Source organism: Podarcis tiliguerta (assembly GCF_965153285.1).
Source record: "Podarcis tiliguerta genome assembly, chromosome: W".
Classification (NCBI taxonomy): domain Eukaryota; kingdom Metazoa; phylum Chordata; class Lepidosauria; order Squamata; family Lacertidae; genus Podarcis; species Podarcis tiliguerta.
The window spans coordinates 16,982,610-17,003,025 of NC_139552.1; the positions used below are offsets into that span (position 1 = coordinate 16,982,610).

Consider the following 20,416-nt stretch of genomic DNA (forward strand, 5'->3'; position numbering starts at 1 on the left):
TTTCTTTAGTATTTTGTAATCCAAATTTTTCCAACTTTTTGGCTTTATATATAAGTACCATATATGCTGGAGTGTTCAAGTCTTTTTTGACAGGTAGCATTTCTTAAATCCCCTGGTCTTCTAAAGGCACTGATGTTAATTCCAAAGCTATTCCAGGTTCTTCTTCCTCCTTTAGGAATTTCTCTCTCAATAAGGTAGAAAGTTCTCCTGCTTAGCCGCAATTTAATGCCTCCAAGTTCCAGGGCTGGGATTAAAGCTCGTATTTCCACAGCCTCCCCCCCCCCCCCCGGTCTTTTTGCTTCCTACTCTGCCAAAGGTATCGATCTGTCAAGTTCTCTCCAGCTGTTAATTTGTATCCCCCCCCCCCCCCCGGTAACTTGAAACAAATGTTTCTAAAGTATATCCAAAAGAAGGAAACAGTCTCAAAAGTCCAAGTCAAACTCTAACAAAATCTCCATGGCTGTAAATGCCTGTCTCCCATTCACAAAAAAGTCCCTTGCAGAGCCTGTCCGCAGAAATCGGAAGCTGACTTTCTTTTTGGCTTCTGTTTTACCAAACCAGTCAATTTAATCCTAATTCTTCTTTTTTAAAGCTTTATTTGGCTTTTACCTCTAATTGGAAAATCCGCTGCTTCTGTGGCGGTATGTGGCTTCAGTAGAAGAGTGTGTTGGAGCCGTGAGTGGACTCAAGCCTCCTCCTTTTCCCCCGTGCGCAAAACGACAGCTGGGGGATTCGGGGGGGGGGTGAATTATTGCGCTCTGCTGGACCCCTACGACCCCTACTCCACCATGGGGGTTTTTTCGGGGGTGCGCCAAGCCCTGGCGGTCACCCCTAATGCTCTAATTGCCTGGACCGTGTCAGCCCTTAAGCAGACGACACAGAGCTCACCGCCATTAGTCTCCGCAGCAAATGAGGCTTAGATTGGATTATTGATGAAAAAAAAAATAAAAAATGATTTAAAAAGAGAATGCTACTTGCCCAATTAAAGTGGCTTAGATTGGATTGTTGTGAATGAAAATATATATATATATATATATATTTCAAAGAGAGAGAGAACACTACTAGTCCAATTAATGGGGCTTATAGTGGATTATCATCATCATCGTTATAATTATTATTATTTTTCCAGGCCTTCCCATGTCTACAGAGCCCAGAACCCCCGGGACACTTACCTTCTCAAAATGATGAATCGCCAGCCAGATTTCCCCTTGCGCGTTGAACACGCAGCCAAGGTTACTCCACGCCACTGCAAAGTTGGGCTGGGTCTCGATGGCTTTCAGGTAGCAGGCCTTGGGAGAGTCGAGGGGCAGTAGGTACAGGGGGAACGGGATATTTGCACAAAAGAAAAGCAAGAAAAAAATTCCCATTAGTCCCCCTCCTCTGACCGGCCAAAAGTGATCCTGCAGTAGAGGCTCGCTCGCGCCAAAACTAGCCTGCTGGCGGATGGAGCTGCGCTGGCGTAAACCAGGACCCAAGTGCAAATCCACCATTATCAGTTACGCTGATCCTTCAATATATAGCAATTCTTTCCTAGCGAGCAATTCGTCAGCCAAGTCCAGGGAAGCTGCTTTCGGATTTGCAACTGGCTTGCGATACGCCACCGATTGGATTGCGACGCAGTTTGGATAGCATCCCGACTGAGGTCTAGTAGCTCTTCAGATGACCTCTGGGCCTGTCTCTCCCAAATATTGTCCAGCTAAGTCAAAATTGCAATGGTGCCTTGGTTCTCAAACGCCGAAAACCCGGAAAAAAGCGTTAAAATTATTATTTTACAGAAAGGTTCAACCTTGCTGGCATCCTCTTTATATGGACAATACAAAACTTTTTTATTGATAATGCCTCCTCCATAGGTCTTATCTTACTACACTAGGGATCATATATAATGCAATTTCATGCATATCAGTTAATATCTTGACCCTGCTCCACTGAATTGAAATTTCAGCCTTCATGACATAGGAAAACGGCCAAGTAAACAGCTCTTTTCGTGGAGGAGGGTCAAGATATTAACTGATATGCATGACATTTCAGAAACAGCTATATACTCCCTAGTGTAGTAAGATAAGACCTTTGGAGCAGTTTTTTATAAACTGCCCTAATGGACAAGGGCAGGTTTCCTTTTGAGAATCATAAAATTCCTGCTACTCAAACACATTGCTTTCCGAACGTTTCGGAAGTGCCACGGACTTCTGGAATGGATTAAGTTTGGTGCTTTTGTTTTTGTAATTTATTTTGTGCTTTTGTTTTGGAGGCTTTTGCAATTACTTTGTTTTTGTGACTGTGTGGAACCCAGTTCAAATACTGATGGACTGATTGTTTGACTGCGGAAAGGGATCAAAGCCCCCCCCCCATCCAAACCATGACTATCATCAGTGCAGGTAAGGAAAAAAATTAATTTTTATTTTTATCATCTACAATACTGTTTTATTTATTGTATAATACAGTACATTATTGCTTTCAATTAATGGATCAATGGTCTAGTTAGACTGCAAAATCCGTGTTCAATGGCTGTTTTAGGGGTTGCTTTTAAAAGCCTGGAACAGATGGCTCCGTTTTGCATTCCTTTCCATGGGAAAGAACATCTGGGTTTTGGAGCAGATTCAGTTTGAGAACTGTGGCACCCCTTTTACAGAAAGGTTCAGCCTTGCTGGCGTCCTTGGTTTCGGAATGCTTTGGTTTCAGAAGGGACTTAGTTTGAGAACCAAGGCACCACTGCAAGTAGAAATTAAATTAGAAGATCCAGGGTACCGCATGAAAGATACGGTCTCTCTCTCTTTTCAAAGAACAAAAACTTGGCTCTCTGAGCCTGAACTCACCTGTCCAGGACGCACACCTGAATGTTACCTTCATAACCTCAAATGACAGCTTTGTACAAAGGTCCCGGTCCCTGCAATGCAAGCGCGAGAAGTCGCCAGCGCCCCCTAACAGCACGCCGCTCGCACCCTCGCTGCCAACCGCCGCGCTTTGCCCATGGGTGCTGTGAGAGGCCAACCAGACCGATTCATCTCCCGGACAGGCCCGCATGAAAACTGGGGGCGGGGGCGGGGGTCTTAAATTTGTGCCGGAAACCTCGATGCATCGCAACCCAATTTCGTCAAGAGGCCTAGAGAAGCCGCCCGGGTGGAGATGAATCATCTAGTCCACCATTCACAAGGGCCCCATCACACGCAGTGCGCGTTTCCGCTGCGCCGCCTTTGCGCTACCACAGGACCACAGCGCGTCATCGGCAGAGCAGAACGCTGCAATCCAAACAAAGAAGGAAAAAAGGATAAAAAAAATGAACCATCAGGAAGAGTTAGATGCTTTAATTAAGTCCTTTCCCAATTATCTCTCTTAAATCTTAAGGTACTTTTTTTACGTTTATTTCTCGGAAAGAAACGTGGCTAGGACTATCAATTGCTCTCTAACGTTACTCGCTCGTACAGAAAATATTTAAGCAGTTTCCAAAGCCACAGGACAGAATATTCAGGCACGGAGCAAATGTTTTTTGTCGTGGCAGTTACAAACCCGTTACCATATTTCTCATGTGAGTTTTCGGTGCGTTCCTTCCTGGAAGAAGAGGAGGAGGAGGAGAGTCTCTGCTTTAGATCCAGCCCTCGAGCTCCCTCTCCTTACGCATGGAAAAGGTTTCCCCCACCTGAAACCTTCTAAATGTAATATCAGTGTTGGAAAACCAAAAACGAGAGAGAAAATAAAACAAGATCATTAGTAAAAAGTTCCAACAAAGCAATCGATAATCTCTGGGTATGTCTTAACACAGGGGGGTGGAGGGCGGTTGGTCTGTAACGGGGGGGGGGGGCATGCAGAAGGGATAGGGTTAATGGGGGGGGCAACAGCAAACTGGAAGAAAGGCTCCGAAACTCCTGCAACTATTGTATTTCAATTCAGGTGGTAAAGATTGTGCTGGTTTGGTCTTGCAAATGCACTGATGGCCAAAGAAATACATTGCCGTTTGTCCAGAATATATATAGATGTATCCCCCCCCCCCCCGTTTAATGGAGTTCTTGCAAAAAATGGATTAACACTTTCAAGCTAGGCGTGTCTCTCCAGAGCTCTGAAACAAAGAAGTCAGCAACCTAAGGCAGGCGCGATGTCTCGGCCGGTGACCAATCACGCTAGAAGCCGCGGTGGCGTGCGATTCGAGTTAGCTGTCCGCCTGGTGCTTTGGAGAAGGCGTTTGGATGCCCCCACCCCATTCAGAGTCGACGCAATGGGGCTGGCCAGAGCGGCTACCTGCCCAATCGGTGCTTGGAATTTGTCCGTTCCCAGAACCTGAAAGCGGATTCTCCCGAAAAGCAGGCTTTCTCCTCTCCCCACCCACCCCCCACCCTGAACGGCAACCAGTCGGAAGCTACACTGTTGACGCACCCCACTCAGAAGCAGGCGCGTGGGGCTGGAAGGGAAGGACCTCTGGCGCTCCTTCTCGTTCCTCCGTGCCCCAGCAGCACAGCTTTGTAAGGTGGCTTGTAACAAGGCAATTTCGGGTCCCGTTTGAAAGCCCCCGCTTGGCGGAGAGCCATTTTGGGGTTCGAATTCTCGGCTGCAAACCGGACTGCTAGAAGCCACGTTCCCACTCTCGGCCGCACATTTTTCTTTGATCAGCTCATCTCCCGAGCAAACCAGCCACGTCACTCAACCCTTTGGACAAAGACAGATTGTTCGAAAGAAATCCCCCCTTGCTATTCAACAGGACAGCAACACAGGAAGGGAATACAGGAAGGCCATGTTCTAGTAATACAGGAAAGGAATACTCTACACAAACCAGGACCAGGACTGTTTGCCAGCCTTTCTTCCACTATGGAGACGGGGGCGGGAAAAGGTTAAAGAATAATCTTTTTTTCAATGCCATATTCAGAAGGAAACATTCGATAAGATTCTTCTCCACTTACAAGCCGCAAAGGACTTTAGAAGAGTGCCTGCTTCTCACAGGAACCGTGGACTAAGTCCGCAGGCAAGCCTCAGTTTGGAAGGAATGTTTCTTACCAGATCAGAGAATGGTGGCGCCCCTGAGTCACATCACAATAGTGGGTAGTCTCGTTCTGCGGCAAGACTCAACGTCTTAAAACAAGTATTAATGGGGGCTTGCCAGATCTGGCCCCACAACTACGCTGGGGGAATTCAAGGCCTTCGGCTTCTCAGCCATTTCTCGGGAGTCTCGCAGATCAGCGGAGCATCGAAGACTTGGCACAAGCGTTCACATTCTCAAAAGACTGATGTTTTAAAACTCATTCTACAGAACACCTACCTTGGCTTCTTCCAAGCGACCCAGGGCTTTGAGCAGATTCCCCAGGTCACTACGCACGCAGTACAAGTCCTGGAAATTAAATGCATCGGGTCAGTCCCCAAAAGAGGCAATAGTGACATCAAAAGATTATATACAGTGGGGCCTTGGTTCTCGAGCAGCTTACTTCCTGAACAACTTAGAACTCGAACGCTGCAAAGCCGGAAGGAAGTGTTCCGGTTTTTTAACCTTGCCTCGGAAGCCGAATGGACTCCTGAGCTTCTGTTTTTACTGTTGCGCAGCAAATTTAAGTCCCCCCCATCAAAATTAAGGGTTTTTTCATCCATTTTACCTGTACGCAGCAAATGTAAGTCCCCCCCCCATCGTAATTACCGTACTTTTCGCTCTATAGGACACACTTTTTCCCCTCCAAAAATGAAGGGGGAAAGTGTGTGCGTCCTATGGAGCGAATGCAGGCTTTCGCTGAAGCCTGGAGAGCGAGAGGGGTCGGTGAGCACCAACCCCTCTCGCGTTCCAGGCTTCAAGAAGCTATCCGCAAGCCTGCGGAGCCCGGCGGGAACTCCCACCAAGCTCTGCAGGCTTGCGGACAGCTGCCTGCAGCCCAAAGCCCGGGGAGCGCGGCGCTGTGCACCTCGGGCTTTGGGCAGCTCTCCCAAGGCTTGTGGAGAGCAGCCTGCTGTCCTCGAGGCCAAAACAGCGAGACGTGGCGCTGCGCAGCCCTCCGTCTCGCTGTTCCAGCTTCGGGAGGGCTGCGCAAAGCCTCAGCGGGGCGGCGGGGTGAAGGCACCCCGCCGCCCTGTGGAGGCTACAAAGGATGTCCCCGAAGCCTCAAGCCTTTGGAGTGCAGCTGCGCTCCAAAGGCTTCAGGGATCTTTAAGGCTGGCGGTGGGGGAAAGCAGCGCTTCCCCCCACCGCCAGCCCCACAAGCTCGGGGGGCAGCGGCAAGGCCTGCTCTTGAACACACCTTGAACGCACCTTGTTTTTGAGGGGGAAAACAAGATTAAAAAAAAAAATCCCTATTCTCCCCCTCCTATGGTCCGGTGTGTCCTATGGTCCGGTGCGTCCAATAGAGTAAAAAAAACGGTAAGTTTTTCCCCATCCCGTTTGCATCCTTGAGCAGCTAATTTAAGCCCCCTGTAATTGAAGCCTTCCATTTCTGATTGCAGTGTTCTGAGGCGATATTTGGTGCTTTTGTTTTTGCTATTTTTTGCATTTTTGTTTGTGTGGCTTTTTCATTTTCCTGACTGTGGCTCATTTTGCGTTTTATGGTTGATTGATTGATTGTACGACTGCAGAAATGAATCAAAGCCCCGTATCCAAACAATGACTATCATCAGTGAAGGTCAGGAAATTTTTTTAAATTTTTTTTATCATCTATGGTACTGTCTTATTTCTTTTATAGTACAGAACATTGATGAATGCTTTCATTTTACGGATCAATGGTCTCATTAGATAATAAAATTCATGTTAAATGGCTGTTTCAGGGGTTGTTTTTATAAGTCTAGAATGGATTAATCTGTTTTGCATCACTTTCTATGGGAAAGCCTTGGTTTTGGAACACTTTGGTTTTGGAACGGACTTCTGGAACGGATTCAGTTTGAGAACCAAGGGACCACTGTATATAGAGACTGTACAGTCTCTCATTATCTTCATCCTTTGTATGCTTGGTTCCTTTAAACATCAGAATCTTGCGGAAACGGACAGGTCTTGAAAACACCACCAAGAATAACACAGCAGATTCAACATGGGGACAAAGTCAGCCCCACTTAAGACCCCCCAAAGTGCTGCCCCAGATTAATATATGTGGCTGTATGTTCTCTGCTCTTCCTGGACTGGTACCAACAACGGGGGAGACACAAGCAATGAAAGGAGAGTGGCATAGATGGGCAGTTTCAGGTGGATAGCCATGTTGATCTGTGATAGTTATAAGAAATAACAAGTTGAAAGATGAACAAATCTTTTGAAAGATCACCTGAAAGATCAACTAAATATAAGCTTTCAGTGTATGAGCTTTGAGCTGAACCCCCCCCCCCCCCCAAAACGGAGGTAGATCACTGTCACTTTTTATTTTGTAAGTAGATTGCAGTCTCTTGGGTGTTTGCAGTCCCTGATATACAATTAGAAGATGGGGAACGGTTATGGAAAGAGGGGATTAATTTGACAGCTTGCAGTTCGCTGAAAGAAAATGCTATTTTCTCTTTTAAGGCAGAATACTCTTCCTCAGGGCAAATAGGGGTTGCCTGAGTCGTGAATGAAAATGACCGCGTATTAGGGAAATGTATTCTGGCAACCTCCCTTTTGCAATTTTTTGAGACTTCAACTGACTGCTTTTGACACCTTTCCAGTGCAAACTGGGCACAGGGCCCTCTTACAACCAATAAATAAATAAAAACTGAGTATCTGACGAAGTGTGTATTACACACGCAAGCTCATACCTTGAAAGCTTATATTTAGTTGATCTTTAAGGTACCAAAGGAATTATTTAAAAATATTTTTTTCATCTTGTTATTTATTATGATAGATGGGCAGTGTAAGCCATCACCTGGGCACTTGTTTAAGAGCGTTTAAAAACGGTCTTTCAAATGGTCAGAGCAAAAGCGATCCCGTACTTCTATGCATCACCAAACCAGCTTCAAAAAAAGACTAGGAAACTACTGAGGGGAGTCCAAGCCTTGAGACACAGGCACAGTACCACTATACTGCAGTACCACTACAGCCTCGAGAATAACTAAGAGACTTAAAAGATAAATGTAGAGGACCCCGACAGTAAAGTCCAGTCACTAACAACTCTGGGGTTGCGGCACTCATCTCACTTTACTGGCCGAGGGAGCCAGCGTTTGTCCACAGTTTTTTCCAGGGTCATGTGGCCAGCACGACTAAGCCGCTTCTGGCAAAACCGGAGCAGTGCACAGAAACGCTGTTTGCCTTCCCGCCAGAGCAGCGCCTATTTATCTCCTTGCACTTGGACATGCTTTCGAACTGCTAGGTCGGCAGGAGCTGGGACCGAACAACAGGCGCTCGCCCTGTAGCGGGGATTCGGACCGCCAACCTTCCGACTGGCAAGCCCAAGAGGCTCAGTGCTTTGCACCACAGTGCCACCCGCGTCCCACTTCCGAGGAGACTTGGACATTTCGGAATACGAAGAGCCAGCTGCAAAGCTTTCGAATCTGAAAACGGAATTGTTTTCGGAATCGCGCCGGTTCAAAGCCACGACTTAAGTTTCGGAGAGAACTCTGCCTCTGCCGGCGGAATTCAACTTACAGGGTTGTACTGCAGGGCAGAGACATAGGCCTGCACCGCTCCTTCCATGTCGCCTGCGGCAACTAAAGCAGCGGCGAGGTTGATGTATCCGTCAATGAAGTCCGGCTTGAGGCGCAGGGCGTGCCGATAGTGCTCAATTGCCTCCTGCAGTTGGCCCCGTTCCTTGTACACGTTCCCCAGATTTGAGTAGGCTTCGGCCAGCAGCGGGTTCTGCTTGATTGCCAAAGTGCTGAAGTGAGCAGACCTGGGGAGGGGGAAAACGCAAGATTGTCTGGCATTTAATCTAATAGGTACTTACAATCTATCTATCTATCTACCTATCTATCTATCTAAAGGTAAAGGGGACCCCTGACCATTAGGTCCAGTCATGACCGACTCTGGGGTTGCGGTGCTCATCTCGCTTTATTGGCCGAGGGAGCCGGCGTACAGCTTCCGGGTCATGTGGCCAGCATGACTAAGTCGCTTCTGTCGAACCAGAGCAGCACACGGAAACACCGTTTACCTTCCTGCTGGAGCGGTGCCTATTTATCTACTTGCACTTTGACGTGCTTTCGAACTACTAGGCTGGCAGGAGCAGGGACCGAGCAACGGGAGTTCACCCCTGGGGATTTGAACAGCTGACCTTCTGATCGGCAAGTCCTAGGCTCTGTGGTTTAACCCACAGCGCCACCCGCGTCCCCATCTATCTATATATATATATATATATATATATATATATATATATATATATATATAATATTTCCTCTTTTATAACAAATTACAATCAACAATGATTCAATTTTACACCCCCCCCCCCCTTGGCGACTTCCCTCATCTTCCCTTTCTGGTTTGTTACAAACATTGTTTTCTGCATGTTGATGTACTTTAAATATTGTTACCTTATCTTCCTCCATATTTTAATTAAATAAAATTGCGAATGTTTATTCAAAACCTGCCAGAGTCCATTTCTTTATGTTGTTTTTGTAAATAGGTTGTTAAAGATTCCCATTCATTTTTAAAGTCTCTATTGTCTTTTTCATGCAATTTATCTGTTAACTTTGCTAATTCTGCATAGTTCATCAGTTTTTCTTGCCACTGATCTTTCGTCGGTACTTCTTCAGTCTTCCAACCTTGAGCTAATAAAATTCTTGCCGCTCTTGTAGCACACATGAATATTTTCCATTTCTTGTTTTGGTAGCAAAAAAGCTTCTGGCTTTTTAACAAATGTCATTTTGAACATTTTTTTCAATACATTATATATCATTTCCCAAAAGTTTTTAACTATTTTACACCACATACGATAAAAAGTGCCTTATCTAATAGGTACTTTCAACCCGCTTTGGTACCATCACATTATTTGATGGTGTACAGAAATGTACAGAACTTCAACACAAAACCATTATTCCTGGCTTGACGCAAACAAATTCTGCTTGAGTGGTGGGAAAAGTAACTTGCATTTTGTGCAACCTGACAAGATGCCCACTCTTTTCATCTGGGCCGATTAGGAGTTCCAAATTTTGCCAAATTGGCAAAAATGACCGAAAGAATCAGAAATCAGGAAGACCAAAATTTCAGTAAGGAATGGGGGAAATATATAATTTATCTTAAAAACCATTGTAGACAGTTGAAACCATTCTTATCCTGAGGCCCGCTTTTGCTAATGGGGTCTCCTGCTGCACAAAGTTTGCAACCAGGAGCTGCTACTTTTGGGTTAGTGAAGCTCATAACCTGAAGTGTTTCTAGCCAGAAGCGTTCGTAACCAGAGGTACCACTGTACAAGAAGCTCCCTATTTTGGGGGACTCAAAGATTTAAGAAAATTGGGGGGGGGGGGTGGCCTAGAGCAGGCATAGGCAAACTTGGCCCTCCAAATGTTTTTGGCCTACAACTCCCATGATCCCTATCTCACAGGACCAGTAGGTCAGGGATGATGGGAATTGTAGTTCCAAAACAGCTGGAGGGCCGAGTTGGGCCACCACTGCTCTAGATCAGGCGTGGCCCAACTTGGCCCTCCAGATCTTTTGGGACTACAACTCTCATCATACCTAGCTCACAGGAACAATGGTCAGGGATGATTGAAGTTGTAGTTCCAAAACAGCTGGAGGGCCAAGTTTGCCTATGCCTGGCCCAGAGTATAAGATGCCCCCTAATTTTTGACATTATTTTTTAGGAAAAAACCTAGTATGGTAATAAACACCAACCACACATTGTAACTACGTCTAAGACAAGGAATGCTGTTTGTTATTTCTCCTGCATTAATAACGGTCTGTGCAGTACTACTACAATCATCATTAATGGAAATACCATGTGAATAAATGACAAAAAGGTCATTGCTTTTCACCTGTTCTGCACTCCTTTTTCGAATATCCTTTCACAACTAGGTTTAAGAAATGCAGGCGCCCTTGGGAAAGAGCATGGTCATTTAAAACATTTCGGGGTTATTTGCACAAGGACAATCGTTCCGCCTGCAGTCTGCAAAAATATGCTAGAGCTCTATACAGCCAGAGGAAGAAAGCTGAAATTCCGGCAAAACAACCTGCATGCAACCCACATCTTTGCAGTGAAAACCTCTGCTGTGCGCAACTACATGGAACCAGCCCAAGTCAGAACTAGCAACGCTGTTCACATGTTGCGCCAGCAACTCTTTTTCCCCAAAGCAGCCTCCTTTTTCTATGAATAATATTTATTAAGTTTCCATTTTATATTAATAAAATTCAATCACATTTTCCACAATCTTCAAATAAAGAAGGAATGTCCAAAGTCAGTTTTGGGGGCCTAATCTGGGCCGCCGGTCAATTTAATCTGCCCCCCCCCCCCCGAGGTAAAATCCCCCCAAAAAGCTCAACAACTTTGGGGTGAAATCCTAAAAGATCTGGGCCGCCGGTCAATTTAATCTGCCCCCCCCCCCCCCGAGGTAAAATCTCAAAAAAGGTCAACAACTTTGGTCGGCCCTCACGCATGTTCACTTCTGGCCCTCTTTGGACATCCCTGAAATAAAATGACGCCCTCCTTCCCTCCCCACCTCATGGTTCCCTTAAATACTTTTTATCTCATCGCATGCGTACGCCTTCCTCCTGACTTTCTATCTCGTCTTCTTAAAATATAACCAATCAATAAAAAGATATATATGATAAGTCGTCTTCTTCGAGTCCGGACAGTTTGCGTACAATGGGCTTTCCTATCTTGTATAAATTTGCTCCAGCCTTTTGGAAACATTTGATCTTGCTGGTTTCAGAATTTCCCTGCCTGCTTTGCCAGTTCATCTTCAACTGCCATTCTCGTGCCATTGGCATATCCTGTGGCTTCCGTTTATGAGCTAGTAAAGTCCTTGCTGCTGTAGTCGCACACCTGAAAAGGCTATGGTCCATTTTCAGAATCTCACCACCTATTCTTCCTGACAAAGATGCTTCTGGTTTTCTGGTAAATGTCTTTTTACACATTTTCTTTAACTTGTTCTATATCAGGGGTGGCCAACTCCCAAGAGACTGCGATCGACTCACATAATTAAAAACTGCCAGTGATCTACCGCCTTTTTAGGGAGGAAGAAAGCCCCATTTTGGGGGAATACAGGGCAAAGTTGTTGAGCTTTTGTTAGGGAGGAAGGGGAATGGCCACTCGCCAACAGATCGCAGAGGAAACAGACAGCCTCACTCAGTAAACTCCATCTTCCATTCTGCAGAGGGTAGTCTGAGGGGTCGGGGCTGGATTCTAATTTACCATCGGAAAGGGACCCAGCGATCGACCGCGATCGACCGCACCCTCCCAGGGGTCTAACAGTAGATCGCAATCGACCTGCTGGACATCCCTGTTACAGATCATATCCCAATAGGCTTTTACTTTACTTTTTACTTTTACTATACGGCCTAGAACCCTCGTACCTACGGGACCGCCTCTCCTGGTATGCCCCACGGAGGACTTTATGGTTTACAAATAACAACACCCTGAAGATCCCGGGCCCCAGGGAGATTAAACTGGCCTCGGCCAGAGCCAGGGCCTTTTCGGTCATGGCCCCAGCCTGCTTGAACGCCCTCTCACAAGAGGGACTTGACATCTTTTCGCAGGGCCTGCAAGACAGAGCTGTTCTGCCAGGCCTTTGGCCAGGGTTCACCCTGACTCATTTTCTCTTTGTATAAGAACAAGCATGAAGGAGGTTTGCCAGCCTGCTCACAGGTCCTTATAATATCAGTGGAAACAGTTAGTCCTGGCGAGTACTAACCGCATTCAATTTTAACCTGATGATTGTCGTTTGTCCAGTCTAATCTTAATTCCAATTTATTTGAATTAATTTTGGGATGCATTTTAATTGTTTGTGTTATGTATGCCGGCGTGGTTGTTCGAGAGCAAACAGGCAAGACTCCCCGTTGGTCTTTTCAAGGCTTTATTATCTGTCCAAAACGTTCACAATGCAGATCGACTCAATTCCATGTCTGCTCACTCGCTAGCAGAATCTGGGAGTGGGCGGTCCTTAAACCTTCCCCAGCAGAGTACAGTGGTACCTCAGGTTACATACGCTTCAGGTTACAGACTCCGCTAACCCCGAAATAGTGCTTCAGGTTAAGAACTTTGCTTCAGGATAGGAACAGAAATCGTGCTCCGGTGGCACAGCAGCAGCGGGAGGCCCCATTAGCTAAAGGGGTGCTTCAGGTTAAGAACAGTTTCAGGTTAAGAATGGACCTCCAGAACGAATTAACTACTTAACCTGAGGTACCACTGTAGTCTTTTGACCCCCACTCTACGCCTCCCCACTCTGCGTGTAAACCAACTGCGCAAAGAGGGCATGGGCAGAGGGGGACCTGCCTCCCCCCCCCCCTTTGTTCATGCTCGGTGCTGTGTCTCTCCCTTGCATACTCTGAGCCCTGCATCCTTTCCCCACTGGAGGCATGGCTTTCCTCCTCCGCGGAGGAAGTGCTGCTTCTCACGATCTTTGGAGGCTCCCTGTAACCTAACTGCCCTTCCACCTCTTGCCTCTGAGCTGATGGCAGTTCCCTGACAGTTTGATTGCTTGTTTTTATGCATATTGTATTCTTTATATGATTCTAGATTCAGGTAGGCAGTCGTGTTGGTCTGACGCAGTCGAAATATATTTTTTTAAAAAATAATTGTCCAGTAGCACCTTAGAGACCAACTCAGTTTGTTCTTGGTATAAGCTTTCGTGTGCATGCACACTTCTTCAGATACACAGAAACAGAAGTCCCCAGACCCTTATATACAGTGGGAGGGTGGGGTGGGGTTTTTCTCAGGATGGTAGTAGGAGATGAGTGTTTGACTCAATGGGTATGGTAAACCTGTTGAGGTTGGAGAAGTCGCCAAACCCTGATATACAGAGGGAGGGTAGGGTGGGGTTTTTCTCAGGACAGTAGTAGGACTCAATGGGTATGGTCAACCTCTTGGCAAGTGTGAACGAATGCAATTAATCCTACAGGAAAATGCAAGGGACAGTATGCAGATGATTAGCATATGTAATGAGACAGGAATTCAATATCTCTATTAAGACCAGGTCTCTCCATAGTTGCAGTTGAGTGATAACTCAACTTACTACTAAACTGCAAACTATGGAGTTTGCAAACTATGGAGTTTACAACTTGCTGAATTACAACTTATTATTAAACTGAAAACTATGGAGAGACCTGGTCTGAACAGAGATATTGAATTCTTGTCTCATTGCATATGCTAAAGCTATTTTTAGTCATCTGCGTACCATCCCTTGCTTTTTCCTGCAGGACTAATTGTGGTGGTCACGTGGGATTGCTATCTGTCCTGTTGTTCAGAATGCACAGGGACAGAGAGCCCACAAATCATTGCCCTTCAAGTTTTTAAAAAATTGAAGCGAAGTGTGACAGAAAATGACTTGCATAGTATGTTTACTACTGACCTTCTTGATGAGCTAAGAGGAGCCAGTACATTAATTCCAAACCTTGAGGCCTCTGAAGTTTTAATGAAACAATTGGCTTATGAAAATGCTGAATGCAAGACTGCTCTTAAAGCGATTTATCAGAAGCCAGAAACAGATAGTGCTCAAATGATTAAGCCTTGCCAGAATATTGGCACTGAGACTCACAAATCTGCCCTCCTAGCAGCAGCTTTGTCTCCTTCAGTTCATTCTGCTAAAGACAGGCAATGCCACGACAGGTGGCCTTCCAGCCTGGGTTTAAATGGGAGAACAAAGACAGTTGTGCCAGCTGATTGTCAGTCTTCTACCAAAGTCACAACAGCAGAGCCAATTGCTTTTAACACACTGTCTCCTGTGGCAGATCTGAGCCATGCCACTAAAGGCAGTGCTGGTTTCGACCTAGTGACAGCAGAACTTGCTAATTTTCAGTTCCCTATGGTGGTTTATAAAATTAAGACATAGCATACAGGTTCGATTCCACCTCAGACAGTGAGACTCATTCTTCATCGCCTATTACAGACTGTTTTTTCTCCTTTCCTCCCTGAACTGAAAATTCCTAATGAGTTTACTTTACAGCAGTTGCAGAGTTTTGGGGTCACCTCATACACGTGATTCTCCTTAATACAATGTCTTCACTTACAGGACTCCTTTTTTCCCCAGCCACTGCTGACAGAATAGCGATTTTAGAGTGGCTACCTTTGCCTAATACACCACCTCGAAATATTGCTTGTTATTTGCATTTTTTCTAAACAGGAGCACGAGTCCCTAATAAGTTCTTCTCTTCCCTGTCAGATTGCATTTACTGATTATATTGGGACAGTTCATTTTAACCCTCCTAAAGGTCCATGCCTGGTTTTGATTCAACAGGTGCCAAGGAAATTGGTTCCTGTTCAAAACGCACTTACACTTTCTAAGGATGGAGCTCCCTCTAGAGGTGTTTTAACATATAAGGACTCTGAAAATAACTGGCTTTTTTTTTTTTTTTTACAGCTAATCAGATGAGTACACAGAGATCACTGTGGATACTCAATATGTGTTTAATCTTTTTATCACATTTGGCTAATTCCTATCTTTCTCCTATGCTAGATTTTAATCTACTCTCTCCGTTCTTGACACTGAAAAATCTCTTGACAAATAAAACTGTGCCTTTCTATGCTGCTCACTTTCACTCCCACACAGGATTCACGAATGTCATTTCAGAAGGTAATCAACATGCTGATTCTGCTCGGAAATATTTATGTCCGTTATTTTCTAATGCAACTGACAGCCATGCATTTTTTCACCAGGGAGCCAAGCAGCTGCATAAACAATTTTCCATTCCTCTGACACAAGCTAAGGATATTATTGGTGGGTGTCCTTCATTAACTGTTTCCTTTCCTAATAAATTTTCTCCTATGGAACGCCATTGTAGCAAAGAGGTACCTCTGGAACACCTTCCAGTGACGTACCAGCAGCTCCCCAACCTGCAGTGAGAGGGACCTGTTCCTTTGATTACCTGGGGGCAGGGATGCCCTACTGTTCTTACTTCCTCAGGTCCTTTGTGGATTCCAGGTCGCTGTATCCATCCCTATCGGCCAAGACATGCGCTGGCACCAATACCTGCAGAAACCCATTCCGAACTTTGCAAGGACCATGACCCTGACTCCGCCTCTACAGGTTCAGCAGCCCTGTGTGAAAGTCCGTCGTGCCTGTCCTCATCCTCAAAAGGCTGAGGGATGCCCAAAGGTGACATGGGGAATGCTGAAGACCCTGACCTTTGATGCCAGGACACAACTTCAGCATCATGATGTTCCAGCAGAACCAGAGACTTTTTTAGTAGCCTTGATTACTCAGCTAAATATGAACTCTATGCTGATTTTAACATGTATATTATTTGTTTTCTTGATACCTAGTACTCAATGTATCTATCTTCCCCCGACACTTCTTCTAGTCATACCTATAATTTGAGGATGCGTTTAGCTGAAATTACTAATTGTCAGGGAAGACTTAGAGTTAGAAGTTTCCAGTTTCCCAGAGGGAGAAAGTTTTCCACAAGGGGGGGGGGGGAGAGCAGTGAATCTAATAGAAGAGAGCAACAGGAACAACAGGGAGGGACAGGATGTTCACAGGGACGGCAATGTTTAAGTTCTAGCTCAGATTCGGAGGAGGGGAGATACAGGCCAGCTCTAGCCAGGAGGTTAGAAAAAAGAGCGGGAAAGCAAAAGGAGCAGCTCCTTCGCCATTTTGAGAGTGGCTGGTCACGGAGAAGCACAGCTCAGAAGGTTGTTGGAATTCCAAGCCTTTATCAGGAGAAACTGGCAACTCTCCCAGGCACCCGGCTTGGTCTCCTGTTGACCTCCCTGTCTGCTTTCCCGGCAAGATCCAGGCAGAGGTCGCGATAGGCGATCCTTCTCAGCGTGAGAAGAACACCCCCCCTCTTTCCTGCCCCCCCCCCCGGCAGGGGAAAGAGATAGACAGAAATGTATTTACATGCCTTTATTTCTGTCTTTGCAGCGTAACAAAAAACCTGACTGCTCTCTTCAAACTCCAGCAGTCGACTGAACAAACACTTCCTGTACAGCTCATATTACACTCTGAGCTAATTCCGGTGCCCTCTGTTTCCCACGGACACTCCCAACATCATGTGATGTTGTTTTCAAGCAATCAGCTCGCAGCAGCATTGCTTCTATATCGTATCTGAAATAAGTGACTCTGGGGAATAACATTTAAAGATAAGAACCGTTTAGAAGATTGTTTGTTAATACGCAATAAAAAGTTATAAAATAACAAGAAGCGTTTGTGTGGTGATCTGAAGAGGACAACGACCAGTCCTAACACTAATGTCTCTCATTTTTGTCTGAGTGAAACATATGATATGAACACTGCCTTAGGAGATTATATGATTTTGTACACAAAAGTTTTGTACACCCAGTTTGTACACAACATTTTCATATGACACGACACAGACATATGAAAGTGGTTTTCTTGAATGGATTCCTGAAGGTGTCATTGGTTATACCAATCTCCATGATTGGGGAACAGTGACACAAAAGTTACCTCTAGATGCAATATCATTATACACACCTAGAGTTGCAGCACCGCCAGACACCTCTTGGCTCAGATTGTGAATTGCAGTGAGAAAGCAACTCACTGTTTGGAAACAGGAAGGCCAACTTGGAATTGTTCATGTTGGGATACTGCCAGGGAGACAAAGGCCACCATGCCTCCACGTCGTCTCCGTTGCGATCCATCGATCTCCCGTAGACACGCAGTATCAATCAATTAGCGACACGAAGCCTCAGAAATAGCTTGCCACATTCCAGAGCTCTAGTGCATGCTCAGCAGAGTTCGCACAACGAAAGATGCACTCAGGAGAGCATATTTACAACTTTATTCAGCGTTGGTCAGAACAAAGGAAAAAACATGACTGCCTGCTTCGATGTCTCAGGTACAGAGAGAGAAACGAAAGCAATAAACAAAATATAAACTTCCTGTGAACAGGAAATACACAGACTCTGTGACTCACAAAGCCTGCTCCCTTTTAAGGTGGAACGGAAATATCCTAACAGTTCACGTGTTCAACAGATTACTTTTAACTATGCTCATGTGCACTTACCAGATGGCTGGTTCTTCACGTGTAATCAAAGCAGTTAGAATTACATTCCCGCCAATTTATGTGATGCTCAGTGCTGCCTCAGCAGACTGACGTTGGTTATGCCTAGTCGCTCAATTTTAAAAAAGAATAGGCAGAGGATGTCAAGCTCTACTTCAGGAATGTCTGCTGGAGATCTTTACGTGATACATGAACACATGCAGGACAATGGAGAGGATACAATACCTCTACTACCTTAACCTCTACTATCTTAAGCTCTTCTTACAAAAAACTAAACAATTTTTTTAAAAAAAATTAAATAAATGAAAAACGGTGAGATGTGGTGGTCACGTGGGATTGCTATGAGGAATTATGAAGAATGTAGCAAGCCATTGTGTCAGCAATGAATGCATTGCTTTGACTGGGCTTAAGCCATTTTGACATGATTCCTGATCGAATCCCACAAGTCTCTGCACTTCTGCCATTTTCTTCTCTCTCTGCCTGACAGTCACGTATAGAGCATTTTACACAGACCAGTTGTTCACCAGGCATCCTGGGCCATAAAGATAGGAGATAGCTTTAATGTAGCTTTTGTTAGTTTAGGTAGATCTTAAGGGCCAGGAGATGATAAAAATGCCTATCTTTCCTTGCCAATTAAAAAAGGAAAAGGAGGTGATAAAAATGCCTATCTTTCCTTGCCGTCCTTCCTCTCCTGTTTACTGCCTGTTTATGACCTCTGGGGTTTGCTAAATGCATTCCTCGATTCCTGTTTTATTTACCCTAAAACATGTATGCATGCTCAATTTAGTTCTTTGTAGTTAAAAAGGATTCCTCTGATCTGACTTTGTCCCACGTGGGGATGTTTTTGAAATGCTCAGAAGAAATCTGATTGGTTCTTATAAATGCTGTGTTAAGAGTTAACATTGGTATAAAATCAAACAATAATGAAATTACCTCCTGAAAACAAGTCAGGATCAAATTAAAACCTAGTTAGATGGCTTACTGCAGGATTAGGGTTGGGAACAGTAAACGCTCATCAGGCACAACTGTTTACGCTGTTCTTATATGGGCCTGGGAGACCTCTTTTTTCATACTAGTTCTTATACAGACTTTGGTTTCCATGTATCTGAAGAAGGGCACCTGCACATGAAAGCTTAGACCCAGAACAAACTGAGTTGGTCTCTAAAGTGCTACTGGACCATTTTTTTCTTTTGTTATTTCTATGATGTTAGCTCAGGCTTCCTCAACCTCGGCCCTCTGCTGTTTTGAGACTACAGTTCCCAGCATCCCTGACCACTGGTCCTGGTAGCTAGGGATCATGGGAGTTGTAGGCCAAAAACATCTGGAGGGCCGAGGTTGAGGAAGCCTGTGTTAGCCGCTCTGAGCACAGTTTTGGCAGGGGAAGGCGAGATACAAATGAAATGTATTATGGTTTCATTATTATTACATTGAAAGGACCCAGCCTCTTAAGTAACTTTGTCTGCATCAAAAACTGGCAAAACTATATTTCTAAGTTTGTCTGGAATGGGAAAAAGCCTAGAATAAAATACAAAATACTTATAGATACTAAAGATAAAGGAGGCTTCTCCCTTCCAGACCTAAAATTGTATTATGAAGCTGTTTGCATCACGTGGATTTGGGACTGGATAAAATTAGAGAGCGATGAAATATTAGATTTGGAAGGACATGATAATAGATTTGGTTGGCATTCATATTTATGGTATGGGAAAGATAAAAAACACAAAGGTTTTAATAATAATATAATAAGAAAAATGCTTATAAAAGTATGGAATAAATATAAAGATTTTTTAGAACCCAAAACTCCATGGTGGCTCTCGCCAGTGGAAGTATTAGCATTAAAGCCTCTTTGTAAGAGAGAGAAATGGCTGACGTACAGAGAATTATTAATAGAGGCTTAAAAAAGGTTAAAGATGAAAGAATATGAGGAACTAAAGACTACATTGCAAAGTTGGTTACATCATAGACAATTGAACGAACAGTTTAAGGAAGACAATAAAAAAGGTTTCAGCTACACAGTGTCAAACTTTCACGAAGAGCTAATTGAGAGTGATATGAAATTACTAAAAAAAATGTATAATCTTCCGTTATATGGGGAAATGCTGGATGAAATGGTAAAGTCAGCACAAATAAAGTGGTCTCAGGATTTAGGTCATAATATACAACTGGAAGATTGGGAAAAGATGTGAAAGGTGAATTTAAAATTTACAGATTGTATCTTATTGAAAGAGAATTATATGAAAATGATATATAGATGGTATATTACACCAGAGAAAGTGGCAAAAATGTATAAAAAGGGGTCTAAAACCTGTTGGAAATGTAAAGAAAAATATGGTACATTTTATCATATGTGGTGGGAATGCAAAAGGGTTAGAAATTATTGGGAAATGATATATAATGAATTGGGGGGGGGGGGAATGCTTAAAAAGACTTTTGTAAAGAAACCAGAAGCATTCCTCC

The 20,416-nt window shown here is 44.6% G+C and overlaps 1 protein-coding gene across 3 annotated transcripts in view; it reads right to left on the reverse strand.

Annotated features, from left to right (window-relative positions):
• Window positions 1-20,416, reverse strand: part of LOC310668825 (UDP-N-acetylglucosamine--peptide N-acetylglucosaminyltransferase 110 kDa subunit-like) — a 92,106-nt gene that overhangs the window by 55,705 nt on the left and 15,985 nt on the right. For 2 of the 3 annotated variants that reach the window (XM_083422142.1, XM_083422141.1), the window contains exons 3-5: window positions 8,501-8,744; window positions 5,243-5,311; window positions 1,173-1,289 (exon numbers count right to left, since the gene is read on the reverse strand). In XM_083422142.1, the coding sequence (XP_083278268.1) occupies window positions 1,173-1,289; window positions 5,243-5,311; window positions 8,501-8,744 (430 nt within the window). The other variant, XM_083422143.1, reaches the window with a different exon arrangement.